General features: G+C 42.3%; 1 protein-coding gene across 2 annotated transcripts in view; it reads right to left on the bottom strand.

Annotated features, from left to right (window-relative positions):
• AP3B1 (adaptor related protein complex 3 subunit beta 1) overlaps positions 1-19,494 on the bottom strand; it is a 266,204-nt gene that overhangs the window by 178,119 nt on the left and 68,591 nt on the right. For both annotated transcript variants that reach the window (XM_038765458.1, XM_038765459.1), the window contains exon 7: positions 5,801-5,983. In XM_038765458.1, coding sequence (XP_038621386.1) covers positions 5,801-5,983 — 183 coding nt within the window. The remainder of the gene's footprint in view (positions 1-5,800; positions 5,984-19,494) is intronic.

Genomic DNA, 19,494 nt, shown 5'->3' with positions numbered 1-19,494 from the left:
GTCTGTCTCCCCAGTTAGAATATAAGCTCCATGTGGGCAGAACCTATCACACCTCTTAGTCTTATACTTATAAGTATTATAAGTATAATACTTATAAGTCTTATACTTTCCGAGCTTTTAGTAACAGTGCATTGTCTACAGCGGGGCCAATATGATTATAGAGAAGGACAGAGAAAACTGAATCAAGGAGGCCAGCATGCCCTTTGAGAAACTATCAACCACACTGTGGTGTGGTATCAAGCCTAAAACCAAACTACATGTCTACTGAAATGTGGCTCAATCTTCTCTTCTGTCATGAGCCCTGGGCCACCTCCGGCTCGTTGTACAGTTCCCTCAGCATCAGCTTAGGCTTATACTCGATACCAGATGGGAAGACAAGACCGCAAACAGAGTAGTCAATCTCCTAGAATTGAAGCTCGGCTCACCTTAACATCACTATGCTGGGTGGGACATGTGGAGCGAATGAACGACAGCAGAATACCCCATACAAAATTGCTTTGTAGAGAGCTGAAATTAAAAAGCTGAGAGCAAGGAGGAACAAGATAAGACAGAGCCTCAGACAAAGCCGCCCCCCAGCTGTTCACTGGGAGTCAATTGCTGAGGACAGACCAGCATGGTGCACTGCTTTCCGAAAAGGAGCAACTCTTTTCAAACAAAAGCTCTGAAAGGAACAAGAGGAAAGAGTCTACAGAGAAAGCAGCACCAAGAGCTGCCAACATTTAAGCATGACAACACGAGACAACACCATTTTTGTGAGGCTAATGTGGCCAGGGCCGTGGTTCCTGGATTAGACTTTTCAGCCGCACAGTCCCTCGTCAGTGGTCAGTCGTCAATTCCACCATCAGTGGTGTTTTCTTCGACTACATATCATAGGAAGGGCACAGGCTGACGGTCAGGAGACCCAGGTTCTGGTCTCAGCTCTGCTCTTGGCCTTCTGGATGAATGTGGGCAAGTCACTTAACCTTTCTGGAACTCAAGTTTTCTCATATGTAAAATGGGGCTAAGATCTCCAAATTCCTTTCCCCTTAGCCTATAAACCCCAGGCAGGACACAGACTGGGGGGGGGGGGGAGGGGGGGGCTCACAGTCAAGAAGGTAAATGACGCCCAGAGAAGTGAAGTGACTTGCCCAAGGTCACACAGCAGAAAAGTGGCAGAGCCGGGATAAGATCCCAGGTCCTTCTGAGTCCCAGGCCCGTGCTCTATCCACTACACCACACTGCTTCCCTAGAGCAGTGGCATACTCCCGATTGCCACGGCGGCTGCAAATTAACAACGAACTGTGACTTGCCCAACAAGTGAAGAGCTACATATGGCTCCTGAGCCGCGATTTGGCCAACCCAGGTATACATAATAATAATTTTGGTATTTGTTAAGCGCTTACTATGTGCAAAGCACTGCTCTAAGCGCTGGGGAGGACACAACGTGATCAGACTTGCCCAACAAGTGAAGAGCTACATATGGCTTCTGAGCCGCGATTTGGCCAACCCAGGTATACATAACAATAATTTTGGTATTTGTTAAGCGCTTACTATGTGCAAAGCACTGCTCTAAGCGCTGGGGAGGACACAACGTGATCAGACTTGCCCAACAAGTGAAGAGCTACATATGGCTCCTGAGCCGCGATTTGGCCAACCCAGGTATACATAATAATAATTTTGGTATTTGTTAAGCGCTTACTATGTGCAAAGCACTGCTCTAAGCGCTGGGGAGGACACAACGTGATCGGATTGCCCCATGTGGAGCTCACAATCTTAATCCCCATTTTCCAGATGAGGGAACTGAGGTCCAGAGAAGTGAAGTGCCTTGCCCAAAGCCACAAAGCTGACAAGCGGCAGGGCCGTGACTTGAACCCATGACCTCTGACTCCCAAGCCCGAGCTCTTTCCACTGAGCCACGCTGCTCCTCTATCACATGGAATATACATCACATGGAATGGCAGGTTCAATATAATTCATGGAATTCACCCGATTCTTAACAATTCCGACCACGTCTGGTTCATTAGCCAGTTAACAAAACAGAGCCTTCATAGTAGTATGCTATTAAAAGGGAAAAAAATGAGTAGGATGAGCAGAGACATAGTTAAGGAGGGGGGCAAACAGCCCCTCACAAAGCTCAGGGGGCAATGACCAAAGAGAAAACTAAGATATTAAGGGAATTCACTGGCCGGGAAGAATCACGCTACTGGGCTGCTCTTGGTTCCTGTTGGGAATGTCCTGAAGCAGCTGGTTGGCACAGTCCGTGGGAGTGAATGCCGCTGTGGTGGGCTCCCAGTAGGGCCCTTCTAAAACCACATCTGGGCTGTGAGCCCGCTGCTGGGTAGGGACCCTCTCTATATGTTGCCAACTTGTACTTCTCAAGCACTTAGTACAGTGCCCTGCACACAGTAAGCACTCAATAAATACGATTGAATGAATGAGCCTAGGCAGGAGGTCTTCTCCCAATCGATTTCTCACCTTACAATAACTGCAGTATCTGTTACTGCATGCCAGACACTGTACTAAGTGACTGTGAGCCCACTGCTGGGTAGAGACCGTCTCTATATGTTGCCAACTTGTACTTCCCAAGTGCTTGGTACAGTGCTCTGCACACAGTAAGTGCTCAATAAATACGACTAAATGAATGACTCCAGGCAGGAGGTCTTCCCCCAGTCAATTTCTCACCTTACAATAACTGCAGTATCTGTTACTGTGTGCCAGACACTGTACTAAGTGACTGTGAGCCCACAGCTGGGTAGGGACCGTCTCTATATGTTTGCAACATATACTTCTCAAGCGCTTAGTACAGTGCTCTGCACACAGTAAGCGCTCAATAAATACGATTGAATGAATGACTCTAGGCAGGAGGTCTTCCCCCGATCAATTTCTCACCTTACAATAACTGCAGTATCTGTTACTGCGCGCCAGACACTGTACTAAGCGACTGTGAGCCCACTGTCGGGTAGGGACCGTCTCTATATGTTGCCAACTTGTACTTCCCAAGCGCTTGGTACAGTGCTCTGCACACAGTAAGCGCTCAATAAATACGATTGAATGAATGAATCTTGGCAGGAGGTCTTCTCCCAATCGATTTCTCACCTTACAATAACTGCAGTATCTGTTACTGCATGCCAGACACTGTACTAAGCGACTGTGAGCCCACTGTTGGGTAGGTACTGTCTCTATATGTTGCCAACTTGTACTTCCCAAGCGCTTAGTACAGTGCTCTGCACACAGTAAGCACTCAATAAATACGATTGAATGAATGAATCTGGGCAGGAGGTCTTCCCCCAATCTATTTCTCACCTTACAATAACTGCAGTATCTGTTACTGCGTGCCAGACACTGTACTAAGCGACTGTGAGCCCACTGTTGGGTAGGGACCGTCTCTATATGTTGCCAACTTGTACTTCCCAAGTGCTTAGTACAGTGCTCTGCACACAGTAAGTGCTCAATAAATACGACTGAATGAATGACTAGGCAGGAGGTCTTCCCCCAATCAATTTCTCACCTTACAATAACTGCAGTATCTGTTACTGCATGCCAGACACTGTACTAAGTGACTGTGAGCCCTCTGTTGGGTAGGGACCGTCTCTATATGTTGCCAACTTGTACTTCTCAAGTGCTTAGTACAGTGCTCTGCACACAATAAGTGCTCAATAAATACGACTGAATGAATGACTCTGGGCAGGAGGTCTTCCCCCAATCAATTTCTCACCTTACAATAACTGCAGTATCCGTTACTGCGTGCCAGACACTGTACTAAGCGACTGTGAGCCCACTGTTGGGTAGGGACCGTCTCTATATGTTGCCAACTTGTACTTCCCAAGCGCTTAGTACAGTGCTCTGCACACAGTAAGCGCCCAATAAATACAATTGACTGATTGGAGTGGATACAAGAAAATCAGGTTGGACACAGTCCCTGCCCAACACGGGGCTCCCAATTTCAATCCCCATTTTACAGGTGAGGTAACGGAGGCCCAGAGGAGTGAAGTGACTTGCCCAAGGTTTGGACACAGTACCTGTCCCAGATGAGGCTCCCTGTCTTAATCCTCATTTTACAGATGAGGTAACTGAGGCAGAGAAAAGTTAAGGGACTTGCCCATGGTCACGCAGCAGACAAACAGCAGAGCCAGGATTAGAATCCAGGTCCTTCTGAATCCCAGGCCTCTGCTCTATCCATTAGGCCACACTGTTTCCTTGTTCATCGGCTTGTCAAAAATTTGGAAGTGGCTTTTGCTTCTTCACACCAACTTGCAAACACACTGATAATCCTTTGCAGTCCTAGGGGTGTGCTAAGGTTCAGTTTACTATGCCTTGGAGAGATTCATTCATTCATTCATTCAATCGTATTTATTGAGCGCTTACTGTGTGCTTCCCAAGTGCTTAGTACAGTGCTCTGCACACAGAAAGCGCTCAATAAATACAATTGATGATTGATGATGATGGAGAGCACTGTACTAAGCTCTTGGAAAGTACAATTCGGCAACAAAACATACGGTCTAGGGGGCAGACAGACATTAACATGAATAAATGAGTAATTTTTAATATATAATGTACAGATACGTGCACGAGTGCTGTGGAGTTGGGGCAAATATCTACTATCCAAAGGTCAGAGCTGCAAGTGCACAGATGCTTATAAGCACTTACGTGTCAAATATTGTAGATACAGGTTAATAAACTCTAAAACAGTCCCTGTCCCACATGGGGCTCTTAGTCTAAATAGGAGGGAGAACATTACTGGAACTTCGTGTATCATCCTCCCAAATCAACTGAGAACTGCTTAAGTCATCTTTACAAACATGCTTTTCAATATATTTTTGTTCTTAAAATTTTCCAACCACTTTCATTTTTTAATTGTTATTCTGATACGGGCTGGAAAAAAACAACGTCCTCCATCATTAATACCCAAAGTAAGTTCACTTTTAAGGCAAATTGGACTGAAGCATCTATTTGACTTTGATTATCATCACAGAAATTGTTATCTACCACATCACGAAAAGAAAACCTGGCTGATTCCAGGAAAGCTAGTAAAAGCTTCAGAAAAAAAAAGGAAATTTATTTCCAAAGGAAATAAAACGTACCTATACTCTTAGTTTTAAATTGGCCCTCATTAGTATTAAATGGTCTAACCGGGGCTTGGATGGCAACATTCGATCAATATTTTCTATTCCACCAACGGGTAAGATTTTTAAAAATATGCTGGGATGCCAGTATCCTTATTAGGCCCTAAATTCAAGCTAATTAGTAACAATAATAATACTTATCGTGGTACTTATTATTAAATAATAGTAATAACAATGGTGTTTGTTAAGCGCTACCTATATGCCAAGTACTGTTCTAAGAACTGAGCACTGCTCTAAGCGCTGAATGCGTACTATGCGCCAAGCATTGTAATTAGCGCTGGGGTAGACAGAAGGTAATCAGGTCCGACATGGGGCTCACAGGCTAAGTAGGAGGGAGAGCAGGTTTGAAGCCCCATTTTGCAGATGAGAAGTGAATTGCCTTGCCTAAGGTCACAAAGCAGACAAGTGGCAGAATCAGGATTAGAACCCAGGTCCCCTGACTCCAGGCCTGTGCTCTTTCCACTAGGCCCCGCTTGCAATTATGAAACTTGCGAACTGCTGAACAATACCAGGGTGATGCGAAAGTTTCCTTTTACGACACCAAAGGGACTGTGAGCACTTTTGGGGCCCATCAGATTCAAAGATTTCTGCATCGAAAATTATTCAAGTCTCTAGCGACAGTGAAAGGCCCGTTCCGTTTTCAAGTTACACCATTCTCTGTGGAATTTTCTAAGCTGTCGGGTACATCCGCCACTTACCTCCTTCCAAGGACTCACAAACTGGGTGCGTGCGTAGCGTGTCAGCATGTGGATTATAACAACCTGCCCCCATTCTTCCACGTCAACTAGCAAATTACACAGCTTGCGGTAGTTCCTGTGAATCAGATCTATTCTATCCGGGCACACTTCTTCGAAAGCCATCACAACGCTTCCAGCGACCAGCTAGAAAACAAAGATGTCTTCCGTCAATTAGGAATCCTTTTAATCAATGACTTCACACCACATTTAAAATAGCCTACTCGGTGCTTAGGCAATATAGTACCTACATTAGTCAGTTATTGAGATAATGAAAATATACCCAATACTTTAACACCTGATCAACCCACTCACAAGGAATACCTGACTTCAGGAGCGATTTGGCGTTTTGAAAATTCATACTTTTTCTGAGGACAGGTGGATTCACAACTGTTCCCGTCACTCCAACCAAAGCTTCAGTAAACCACAGATACGAATTCTATATTCATTCGACTCTACTGAGAAAGAAGTGCTTCCAAAAAGATACTAAGCACATAAAAATCTCACTTCCAGATTTCATTTTCTTTTTTGCCCAGCTAGGTTCAAAAAATTTTCGCTGAGAAGCCCTTTCTTAATTGGTGGAAATATTAATACCATCACTTTGAACAGCAATCTGAACTGGTGGAAAACACAATAAAACGCCACTGCTTGTCAAGAAAATCAGTTGCATCTAGGCTTTAAGCTCTGTCGCTGTGCGTTAAGAATTACTGCTCTCCTCTTCCTAATTGGCTTAATTAAGATTTGTTTTGTATTACGCGACATGCTAAGCAGCGCATCTAACACGATGAGACTTTTCTATATGAACCCACTGATATGTATGCAGTTAAAACAGAATTGTGATACAGTTCTTCAGCTGCAAATTAATGTCATATTCTTTCTAAGCACTGGGGAATCTTCATTTCAGACGGTACCATTTCCCCATTGACTTAGAATAAGCAATTAAATAGAAATACAATTTACCGAAATGGCACTTTTTGAAAAATATTAAATGCAATGATATTCAAATTTTTAGCGATTTTTCCCTGTATTTGGTTGACATTTAGTTTATTAATATGCACCCAACAATACAATTGAAAGAAAACAGCTCAGAATATGGACTTGCTATTATGCTAAACAAGTTTCGAGTCCTGTGGGGATTTTATGAATTACCAATCAGTATAAACGTGAAGTTGCATTTATTGACTCCAGCCCTGTCCAAGTACTGGTTCCTGCTGGCCCCAGCATGCATGCAGCTCATTCCAGACAGCAAAGAATTGGTTATTTGCGAGAACTAAATAAAAATGCATTACCCTTATGATAATTTTAGATTTTCTGTTTAGAAGGAAAGGAAGTTAAGTTTATGTTTTCAAACACCACCCATCTGATTAAACCTTGTTCGTTCAGTAAGGCATGCAATAGAAGCTATTTATCTCAACCAACTGCATTGTATTTTTGGTTTTTTATTAGTTGGTCTTAAAACTACTAGCATGATATACTATACTATACCATACTATATATGCTATACAGCTATACTATAGGTGTATCCAGGTGAAGAGCTGGTGAACTTAAAAGCCATAGTTATGATACCTGTGCTACAATAACAAGCACATATTTAGATCAATTACCTGGGAGGTAGTCCGTAAAAACAAAGCTTCCAATAGTAATACTCATAAGTTAAACAAATTTTTCATAATAATAATAATAATAATGGCATTTAAGTGCTTACTATGTGCAAAGCACTGTTCTAAGCACTGGGGTAGATACAAGCACTTAGAACAGTGCTTCGCACATAGTAAGTGCTTAAGAAATGCCATTATTATTATTATTATTACAAGGTAATCAGGGTGTCCCACGTAGGGCTCACAGGCTTCATCCCCATTTTACAGATGAGGGAACCTCAGAAGTTAAGTGAGTTGCCCAAAGTCACAAAGCTGACAAGCGGCAGAAGTGGGATTTTTTTTTTATTTCGTAAAATAAAGGATAATTTTTCAAGAGACAAAATTATAAAAAAGTGATCTGTTCTGAATGCTCAATATGTTTCTTGTGTTTAAGTTTTGATCCAGTTAAAATAAATAAGTGTGGTATTGAGCGCCTACTATGTGCTTAGCACTGTTTTATGCACTGAAATAGATGCAAGGTAGTCAGGTTGGAGACAGTCCCTGTCCCAAATGGGCCTCACAGTCCTAATCAAGAGCATGTATAGTTGGTTCCCAGATGGAATTCAATTTGAGTTGTGTTTGTACACACATAAACATTTATATATATAGTGCTACTTATATGCATATAAAATGTTTATATATGCATATATACACACAAAATTAGCACACACTCTCTCTCTACACACACACACACACACACACACACACATACAAACACACACACATTAATTACAGTTTGGAAGCATTCAAAATTGGCTTTCCAAAACTAACTGGTAAGAAGCGCATGTTTTTATTATTACAATTCAAATATGACCGAAACAAAAGATAGAAAGAGGGATAATTTATTGAGAATGCAAACGGCCATTGTACAGAATTCATTCTGCCATTTTCTTACCAATCTAACCCTATAACTGAACCCTGGAGACGCAGTTGGATAATTTTAGTTTAGCAAATGTTCAATATTCCATAAAACACCTGAAATCAAAACAGAATGATCCACTCAGATTTTAAAACCAAAAATATTTGTTTCCAAAACACAGTCACTTAATTTCCATCTCACTGTGTCAATAGTAGCTTTCTGGATAAGGGAAAAAATAAATCACTCCAACTAAACTAGCAATGAGCTCATCAAATTCAAATGCAGCTTTCCATTTATGTATTTTTTATATTAAAGCAATAAACATGGTTCATTTGTCTTCCACTGGTTGCCACGTTTTTCTGTGCTGTTGCTATGAACTTCAGCCATTAGCTGCGCTCCAAGGTAAACTACATGAACCATCAACAAAAGTGACACCCAATCTATGGAGTTCATATTTTCTCCAGATTATCTATGCTAGTTGACAAGCTGGTAATGAAAAAAATCACACTAAGCAAATGGTTCCTCTAATAACAATAAATTTTCTATAAAATTATGAAGGGTACAAAACGTTTCCTTGCATCTATTTTGTCATGAATTCTAATTAACGCTGCAGAAACCTGAGAGTGCTGGGTCATCACAAGAAGTGCATCAGAGTTTGATTGATAATATGGTGCAAGTTGGCCAATGCTGCCAAGATTCCCTTCTCTTAAATTAATGGCCATCCCACCTGCCCTAATCATACAGCTCAAATGATATTCCCCTTCTTATTTCAATTTTCTGGAGGCATGGAAAATGGGAAAGATCAGTCATTTATCTTCTAATAGCTGGATAATAGATCTATCACAATAAAACATCTGCACAAACTTGGGTTTTTTCCCCCTCCTCCACGACAGTAAAGCTTTTCCAAACATTAAATCAATAACATATGAAAACCCTGATTTGCCCACATATTCGAGTTCGAATTCAACCAATCTACTCGTTAAATGGAAATAGTTAAGATTAATTGTTGATCTGGGGGAGGAGGAAAACAAAAAGGTCCTACTTTATTCCAAGACACCTAAGAGAATATTCTTTGAGGAAAACTGCCTAATAATTGATTGGGGATTGGAGTCCAATGACAACTAAAGAACAGACTACCTGCTATAAAGTACTCTATATTGTAAATTCGTTATGGGCAGAAAATGTGTCTACTGACTGTTCATTCATTCATTCACTTGGATTTATTGAGCGCTTACTGTGTGCTGTTACACGTACTCTCTCAAGTGCTGAGTTCGGTGCTCTGCACAAAGTAAGCGCTCAATAACTACGAGTGATTGGCCCCCTATCAAAATACTTCAATTAAAACACTGAGACTCCACGAGCCATATTTCTTCAAACATCAGAATAAAGGACTATATGGGAGGAGAGCTGTGGGGAAGCTATTTGGGTCTAGGCTTGGAGGGAAAAAAATGTCCAACTATGTCTTTCAATTCTATTTTTAGATAGGTTTTGTCGACTGGAAGCTCGTTAAAGGCAGGGAAGATGTCTGTAAATTAATACTTATGGTACTTGCTAAGCGTTTTCGATGTATCAAGCACTGTTCTAAGCATTGGGGTAGATACACGTTAATCAGGTTGGACACAATCCCTGTTTTATTGCCCATTCCCAAGCACCTAATACAGTGCTCATGGCCTAATGGCTAGAGCAGGGGCCTGGGAGCTTGTCTCCTGTGTGTTCTTGGGCAAGTCACTTCACTTCTCTGTGCCTTGGTCACCTCACATGTAAAATGGGGATTGTAAGCATGTGTCCAACCTGATTACCTTGTATCTAACCCAGTGCTTAGAACAGTGCTTGGCACATAGTGCTTAAATGCCGTAACAGTAGTAATAATCAATCAATCAATCAATCGTATTTATTGAGCACTTACTGTATGCAGAGCACTGTACTAAGCGCTTGGGAAGTACAAGTTGGCAACATATAGAGACAGTCCCTGCCCAACGGTGGGCTCACAGTCTAAAAGGGGGAGACGGAGAACAAAACCAAACATACTAACAAAATAAAATAAATAGAATAGATATGTACAAGTAAAATTAATAATAGCAAGCACTCACTAAATACCACTGATTGACAGTATCCTGTTTGGGATTCTGTTGTTAGGACAAGGTGAGACAGATACATTCATAATTTTAAAAAAAGGAGGGAATGTTTGAAAAGTGCACATAATAATGATGATGGCATTTGTTAAGGGCTTACTATGTGCCACGCACTGTTATAAGCGCTGGGGTAGATACAAGGTAATTAGGTTGTCCCCTGTAGGGCTCACAGTCTTCATCTCCATTTTCCAGATGAGGTCACTGAGGCCCACAGAAGTGAAATGACTTGCCTAAGGTCATACAGCAGACAAGTGGTGGAGCCGGGATTAGAACCCACGTCCTCTGATTCCCAAGCCTGTGTCCTTGCCACTACGCCACGCTGCTTCACAGCACGTGCGGCTGTCAGCTCATAGAGAGCTGAACTGTTCAACTAAAGAATTAACCAGCTCAGTCCCAAGGATATTTTGGTTCTTCAGAAAGATTTTCTTTCAATGACCCTTTTACGAACAGTACTGCTATACATTCAAAGTCACTACTCTAATTGGGGGTGCCCCTAGGGCCGCTCTTAAATTCAGCTTCTTTTAAAGGTACACATGCACAATTGCTTCACTACTGCTTAAATAAATGTTGCCAACTTGTACTTCCCAAGCGCTTAGTACAGTGCTCTGCACACAGTCAGCACTCAATAAATACGATTGATGATGACGATAATAGCATTTATTGAGTGATGTGAGTGCAAAGCAGTGAACCAAGGTTTTCCCCCCGCTTCTCCATATTTGCAGATTATATCAGACAAAGGAGTTAGTCTTCAAATTGTTCCCCAATATTTCATCTCTTTGGAGAGAGGAAATGAATAAAATTTATTCAAACTATAAGCTCTTAAGGGCAGGGAGCGCGACTACCAACTCATGTTCATTCATTCATTCAACTGTATTTATTGAGTGCTTACTGTGTGCAGAGCACTGTACTAGGCGCTTGGGAAGTACAAATTGGCAATATATAGAGACGGTTCCCAAGCGCTTAATCCAATGCTCTGCAATCAATCAATCAATCAATCATATTTATTGAGTGCTACACTTCCTCTGCACACAGGAAGTGCTCAATACCACCAATTTGATTGGTGTGAAACATTTCTCAAAATAGAGTTTGAAGTCAGGAAAGCCAGGATGACAGCTGCCCAAGGTCAAAGTGGGTTTTCCCACTTCCTTTCCTGTCCCAGTCTTCAGGAGATAGCAAATTGTCCACTTTCGCCAGAATTAGAGCGAGCTGTCGTCCACATCCACTTCCTACGATTTCTTGGTGTGAATCCATACTAAGAAAAAATGTGCAGCAACCAACCCCCTAGGTGCTGATTCTTTCCACTTCTAAAGTTCAGTTTCTCAGATCGCATCCTTTACAAAAGTGGAGCAGATTTTTAATTTTGTGGAAGTGTGCCATTTAAAAAAAAAATGGTATTTGTTAAGTGCTTATTATGTGCCAGACACCATACTAAGCACTGGAGTAGAAACAAAATAATCAGGTTGGACTTAGTCCCTGTCCCACATGGGGCTCACAGTCTTAATCCCCATTTTACAGATGAGGAAACTGAGGCACAGAGAAGTGATTTGCCCGAGGTCACATTTTAAAAACACTTTTCCCCAGATGCTCTAAGAACGTTCTAAACCATCCAAACAATTTCTGATTTTTAGACTGTCACATTTATTTAAATATCACTGCAGAATGGCTGGACGATTTACATTTTAAAATATTTCCAGGAGGATGATGTTAATTCACTCAGTTCCATAATTACACACGTTTTCACGAAGAGCTTTGACTACAAAGTTAGAGAAGTGTTTCACTGGGTATCACAAAGGTATCTGAACACAGTGCAAAGCAGTATTAGATGTGCTAGGTAGTACAACTGGATCATTAAAACAGTAATCTGCTGGATGTGAAAGAGTCGGGAGGTTCCAAGCAGAAGGGAAAATATGTAAGCAGGGGGTCTGGGGCGTGAAACAGAGAGGGACAAGAATGGTGCTCACTGAGGAAGTTAAATTAAACAGATCATTCCATTTTCATGAACTTTGCTTGGAAGACACAGAATACAAGATTCGGTCTTTGTACGTAAGGTTCGGTCTCCAGCGTGGAAAATCCGAATGCAACATATACTCAGATTCTGACCGTTTCATGAAAATAAAATTTTGATAGCTAGCATGGGGGGAAAACTCACAATCATTTAGGCTCCACAGTGAAAGCTCAGAATTATTTCTCATGAACATGACTCATGACCCAACTCTACCCACCAAATGTTCACTGCTTCACTCGATCCTTCCCAAAATTTCTTCAATAGAGCTTCTTGGCTATCAATCAATCACTGGTATTTATTGAGTACTTACTATGTGCAGAGCACCGTTCTAAGCGCTTGGGAGAGTACGCTACAAGAGAATAAGCAGACATGTTCCCTGCCTATAATGAGCTTATCATTGGACATCAAAGACAACTACTTATAAATGGGAGAAGCAAGTGAAAAACCAGCAAATCTTAAAGTTCTTACACAAACCGGTGTAATTTTAGAGGGCGGCCAACATCACAATCGAAATATCTAAAAATCCTAGGAATGCTGAAAAGTAATTTCATTCACCGGGAGTCCAATCACTTGGTTCCCATAATATGATTTGTAGAGAAGCAGCATGGCCTAGTGGGAAGAGCAGGGGCCTAGAAGTCAGAGGAGCTGGGTTCTAATCCGAGCTCTGCCACATGCCCGCTGTGTAGCACAGAGGCATACACACAAAAGATGTAAAATCCAACATAGCAGCCCCCAACTATTTATACATGCCGTCAAAAAGTCTTTTGAAAGGCTTACTTTTCACTCAGGCAGGGAACAGTTTCCCCTTCCCCGCCACAGAGTTGAAAATCGAGCCAACTGAGGGTCAAATTCCTTTCACTTCCTTTTAAAAAGATGAAAACTTTAAAAATCTAAAAATAAGGGCTTTACCTCAACTGAAGAAACATACTCTGAACCGCAATCAATCTGCATTTCCCTCATTAGAGTCAACTATTCACTAGGGAGTATTTGATAAATTATTTAGAATTAATCATCAGTGAACATTTAAAGGCTAAACGTCTCATTCCCTCCCCACACCTCGCTTGCAACTTCCCACTATTTCTCGTCTTACCAGTGTACCTCCGCAGACCTGCTTCCTTTACCTACACATGCCAGGTGATACAGAGTAGGAAAAATAAGATTTATTGAGCTCCCGCTGGGTGAAATGTTTTAAGCCCAGTAGACATCACCACCACTCTCCTTGCTCTAGAATATCGCAACCTTGGTGTCATCTTCAACAGGTTTTTCCCGACTGATTTCCTAGCCCGCTGAGCCACATCATCCCTTAGGCCAACTATAGCACTAACAAACCTATTACCCTCCTTCCCACCCATGTCCATATATCCAATCAATGTACTTATTTCAATCACTCTAGCTGTAAATAGTTTTATAACTATCTCCAGAATTACAATGTAAGCTCCTTTTGGGCAGAAAACTCGCTACTTTGGTATTATGTCCTCTAGACTGTAAGTTTCTTATGGGCAGGGAACGTGTCTACCAACTCTATTATTCTGTACTCTCCCAAGTAAGTGTTCAATAAATACCACTGATTATGTATTTCCCAAGTGCCTAGTATATATAGTGCACCTCACTAAGCAAATAATAAATGCTACTATGACTGTATTGAGCACTTTGGAAGTACAAAACATAAATGTGACCTATTCCTTGGCTACCAGAAATTTACACTCTAATGGTGAAGTTAGACATAAAAAGATTTACAAAAAGAGTAATCTAAACAATCACTGAATGTTCAGTTGAGTACATAAATACCACAGTGTCGAGAATGGGGACAAACAGGAACCTGAGAGCTAAGGGTGGCTGATGGATGTATTCCCTCTGGGATACTGCTACTTCAAGTAGGAAAAGCAAAATAGAGAGACATAATACACTGAGTCAATTTAACCAAAGCAACCCCAAAACCTGTGCACAAACCAGGATGCATTGATTTTAAGGCAGAAAAGCTGAAGACCTAAAATGATAGTCTTCTCATACTTTATCTACATATCACAGCCAAGAGAAGGCACCAAGATGGGGTCGATGCCAATGACTTAAAAATCCAAGGCTGAGAAACATCAGTTGTACCCAGCTCCACCTTGCAGCACTTTAGGATTAAGACACACTGCGACTTTCTGAAACGTGTGTTGCTACTTGCAAACCAAATTAAGGAACCTGCATGGCAAGTAAGGGAATGCCAAAGCAGAAGATATCCAGGGCTAGACGGACCAACATGAAACCCAAAACTTCTACATTTTGCCGAAGACATTATATGTCATCATGGAACCTTCTGCGGTGGGAAGACATTTCCAGGCTCAGCATGGACAAGGAGGGAATCTTAAAAGGTGGCAAGAACTTTTCCATATCTTCCTCAATGAGCCCTCTACTACTGATGATGAGGTCTGCAAAACACACCAAACCTCCCAATAGCTGAAGACAAGGTGATTATACCAACTTTTGGAGAAGTCAGCGGAACAATCAGAGACATGGAAGATGAAAAAATACCCGTGGACCCAACGGCGTTTCTGCTGAAATCTTAAAACACGAAGGGGAATCCTGCTTAAGCACTTCCGTACACTCCATACCTCTCAGACTGAGCCCCCTTTTTCCTCTCCTCCTCCCCATCCCCTCCCCACAGCACCTGTATATATGTTTGTACAGATTTATTACTCTGTTTATTTTACTTGTACATATTAACTATTCCATTTATTTTGTTAATGATGTGCATTTAGCTTTAATTCTATTTGTTCTGATGACTTGCCACCTGTCCACATGTTTTGTTTTCTGTCTCCCCCTTCCAGACTGTGAGCCCGTTGTTGGGTAGGGATCGTCTCTATATGTTGCCAACTTGTACTTCCCAAGCGCTTAGTACAGTGCTCCTCACACAATAAGCGCTCAATAAATACGACTGAATGAATACATGGACCACAGAGGAAATGTCATAGAATCTCAAAGGTGCCACTATTAATCACCACCTTCAAGTAGAAAGGTGAAAGGTAAGTTTGTGGCAGCTTGGCATAGTGGATAGAGCCTGGGAGTCAGAAGGTCATGGGTTCTAATCCTGGCTCTGCCACTTGTCAGCTTTGTGACCTTGGGCAAGTCACTTTCCTTCTCTGGGCCTCAGTTCCCTCATCTGTAAAATGGGGATTGAGACTGTGGGACAGAGACGTTGTCCAACCCGGTTTGCTTGTATTCCCCCCTAGTGCTTAATAATAATAATGTTGGTATTTGTTAAGCGCTTACTATGTGCAAAGCACTGTTCTAAGCGCTGGGGGGAACATAAGGAGATGAGGTTGTCCCATGTGGGGCTCACAGTCTTAATCCACGTTTTACAGATGAGGGAACTGAGGCACAGAGAAGTGAAGTGACTTGCCCAAGGTCACACAGCAGACATGTGGGGGAGGCGGGATTCGAACCCATGACCTCCGACGCCCAAGCCCGCGCTCTTTCCACTGAAGTCTGTAGAGCTCTAGTTCTGTCCAACTTTCTCTATGGCTGTGAGACCTCATCGCCGCATCAGTGCTCCAATCTGGCTCTTTGAGCTATTCCATTGGCATCATTTACGGGCCACACTCACTAACGAGTGGCAAGGCCAAATCCTGGAACACAGTCTCCTAGCATCCGACTTATGCTCACCTTAATTTTGGGTAGGACACGTGAGGCTAACCAGAGACAGCAGGACATCCAAACGACTGCCGTATGAAGAATGGAACTTGGGGAACCGAAAGCAAGGAGGGGAGAGGAATCATTTAATGGACGCGATAAAAAAAGAGCTTCATACAAAGCCGTATTCTCAACTGAATTCCAGGAGTCAAATGCTGAGAATATGCCATTATGGCATACTACTATTAAGGAAAGGAGTGGCATTTTTAAAGCAAAAGATTCATATGAAATGAGAGACAAAGAGGTAAGAGAGAGAACAGTACCACGTATTGCAAACAGGTCGCATAACAGAACAAGGGATGGCCATTTTGTGGGCACGATGAAGCTAGGACCATGAGTCCCTCATTGGCCTTTTCAGCTACACACGCACTTTCTGGTGAACTTCACCATTATCAATCGTATTTACTGAGTGCTTACTGTTTGCAGATCACTGTACTAAGCACTTGGGAGAGGACAATATAACAGAGTTAGTAGACATTCCCTGTCCTCGATGAGCTTAGTCTAGGGGGGATACAAATATTAATATAAAGAACCGATATGTGCATAAGTTCTGTGGGGACGTGTGTATTCATATACAAATATGAAGGACAACTATGCCAATATTTGTAGACTATCTTTTCACCAAAATATTCAAGGGGTAAGACAAAAGAAGTAGCCCATTATCAAGTGAAAAGCACTGTGGCTTAGTGGAAAAAGAGCAGCCTGAAAATTTGTGGACCATAAGGTCGTTTGGGCAAGGAATGTGTCTACAAACTCTGTTAAACTGGACTCTCCCAAGTGCTTAAGACAGTGCTCTGCACTCACTGCACAGTAGGCACTCAATAAATACGACTGATCGATTGAAGACCTGGGTTCTAATCCCCACTCCGCCACTTGTCTGCTGTGTGGCCTTGGGAAAGTCACTTAACTGCTCTGGGCCTCAGTTTCCTCATCTGTAAAATCGGGATTAAAATATATTCTCTCCTACTTAGAATGTAAGCCCCATGTGGACAGGGACTATATTCAACCTGATTATCTAGACCTCTAGACTGTGAGCCCATTGTTGGGTAGGGACCGTTTCTATATGTTGATGACTTGTACTTCCCAAGCGCTTAGCACAGTACTCTGCACAAGTGCTCAATAAATACGACTGAATGAATTATCTGAGAGCTAACCCCAGCACTCAGTACAGTGCTTGGCACACAGTATGCGCTTAAATTCCACCACTGCTGTGTGGCTTGGCAATCAATACCCACCCCACAACACCAACAGCAAGGATGTCATATAGAAAACTACAAAATGACCAAGAGGATCTGGGAAAGAACTGATTACACCAAGAAATAACCGGAAACCCCAGTAGATATCATGAGCATTTAAACTTCCTTTACCCCCACAATTACCAATATTTCACCTTTCTTGTAGGTTTTTCCCAAACATCAGGGAGACAGTTGCTTGGTGTGTGTTTTTAAACATGCTTTTATTTGGTATTAAGGTAGCTCAATTACATTCAGGGACACTTCTGACTCAGCTCTTCAAATCAAAGTGGAAGAGCTGGTCATCGCCGAGACTGTAAAACGGCTCAGGGCTGAAGCCAATTTACTTTGAAAATGGATTTTGGTTTTGTGAGGAGCAACTGGAGCTCTGCATGGGGGTTCAATGGCAATTGTGTTCAATTCCACAGCTCGCTACGTACTTGGAAAATGAATCCTGGGTATTGGACAGTTTCCAACTTAACCTACCCTTGAATAAAGTGGTTTGAGAAAACACAGAAAGGAAAAGGTTAGTATGATTCCTCACAAATCTAGTATGAAGGAGTCTTATTTGCCGCCTCGCTTACAGTGCCAGCTTCAGGTAGTTTAGGACGCTGAACTAATAATGAAATTTGTGTAGGATTGTGTGGTTACCACATAAGTTGCATAAATGTAATTTGCTGCTCCAGGGAAAAGCTAGACTATACCTCAAATGACCCCATCAGAGTCTCCTAATCTGTCCCTGTCGCAGCATTCAGTGACAGTCAACACTTCTCCTTAAGCCTTCCAGCCCTACAGGAGCAAGTTCTGTTCTTTATTTATTTATTTTATTTTGTTAGTATGTTTGGTTTTGTTCTCTGTCTCCCCCTTTTAGACTGTGAGCCCACTGTTGGGTAGGGACTGTCTCTATATGTTGCCAACTTGTACCTCCCAAGCGCTTAGTACAGTGCTCTGCACACAGTAAGCGCTCAATAAATACGATTGATTGATTGATTCTTCAGGTCTTTTTGGAAACATAAGTGGTATGTGGGCAGTGCTATACTGTACTCTCCCAAGTGCTTAAGACAGTGCGCTGCACACAGTAAACACAATAAATGCAGCTGATTGACTGAAGACCTGCTCCGCACTTGTCTTCTGTGTGGCCTTGGGCAAGTCACTTCACTGGGCCTCAGTTTCCTCCCCCACTAAGGCCCTCCATGACTAGCACCTTATTCTTGGCCCACTGAAGTAGGCAAAGGGAGAGTAGCCAACTAATGCTGACCAAAGAGGGAGAACTAAGAGGGAAGGAAGGAGAAAAAGAAAAGAAAAATAACTCCAGGAGAAAAGGAACACCGCTGACCGTACTGACCAGGGAAGAGCACAGAAGACGGTATACAGAGAGTACCAGAAGTGACTCTGGAAGTGGGTGGGACCAACTCACCTGGTGCAGACGGACTGAGCCCCTTCCTTCCTCTCCCCCTCGTCCCCCTCTCCATCCCCTGCATCTTACCTCCTTCCCTTCCCCACAGCACCTGTATATATGTATATATGTTTGTACATATTAATTACTCTATTCATTTATTTATTTTACTTGTACCTATCTATTCTATTTACTTTATTTTGTCAGTATGTTTGGTTTTGTTCTCTGTCTCCCCCTTCTAGACTGTGAGCCCACTATTGGGTAGGGACTGTCTCTATATGTTGCCAGCTTGTACTTCCCAAGCGCTCAGTACAGTGCTTTGCACACAGTAAGCGCTCAATAAATAAGTTTGATTGATTGATTGATTGATTGATCACTCTGTGGTTGGGAAAAAGAGCTGAAAGACGGGGGACGTTCCACCTGGAACCCCTACCCATTCCACAGATATGGCATGGCTGCCACCATTTTCCCGTTCCTCTCAGCAGCACGCTGGGCCTTCCCACCAACCAGGAATGCCACCTCACGGGGCAGCAGGGAGATAATAATAATAATAATAATAATAATAATAATAATAATAATAATAATAATAACAATAATAATAATAATAATATCATTTATTAAGCGCTTACTATGTGCAAAGCACTGTTCTAAGCGCTGGGGGATGCAAGGTGACCAGGTTGTCCCACATGGGGCTCACAGTCAATCCCATTTTACAGATGAGG

This window comes from Tachyglossus aculeatus, chromosome 23, assembly GCF_015852505.1.
Source record: "Tachyglossus aculeatus isolate mTacAcu1 chromosome 23, mTacAcu1.pri, whole genome shotgun sequence".
Lineage (NCBI taxonomy): Eukaryota > Metazoa > Chordata > Mammalia > Monotremata > Tachyglossidae > Tachyglossus > Tachyglossus aculeatus.
This window is presented reverse-complemented; position numbering and strand designations above follow the sequence as displayed.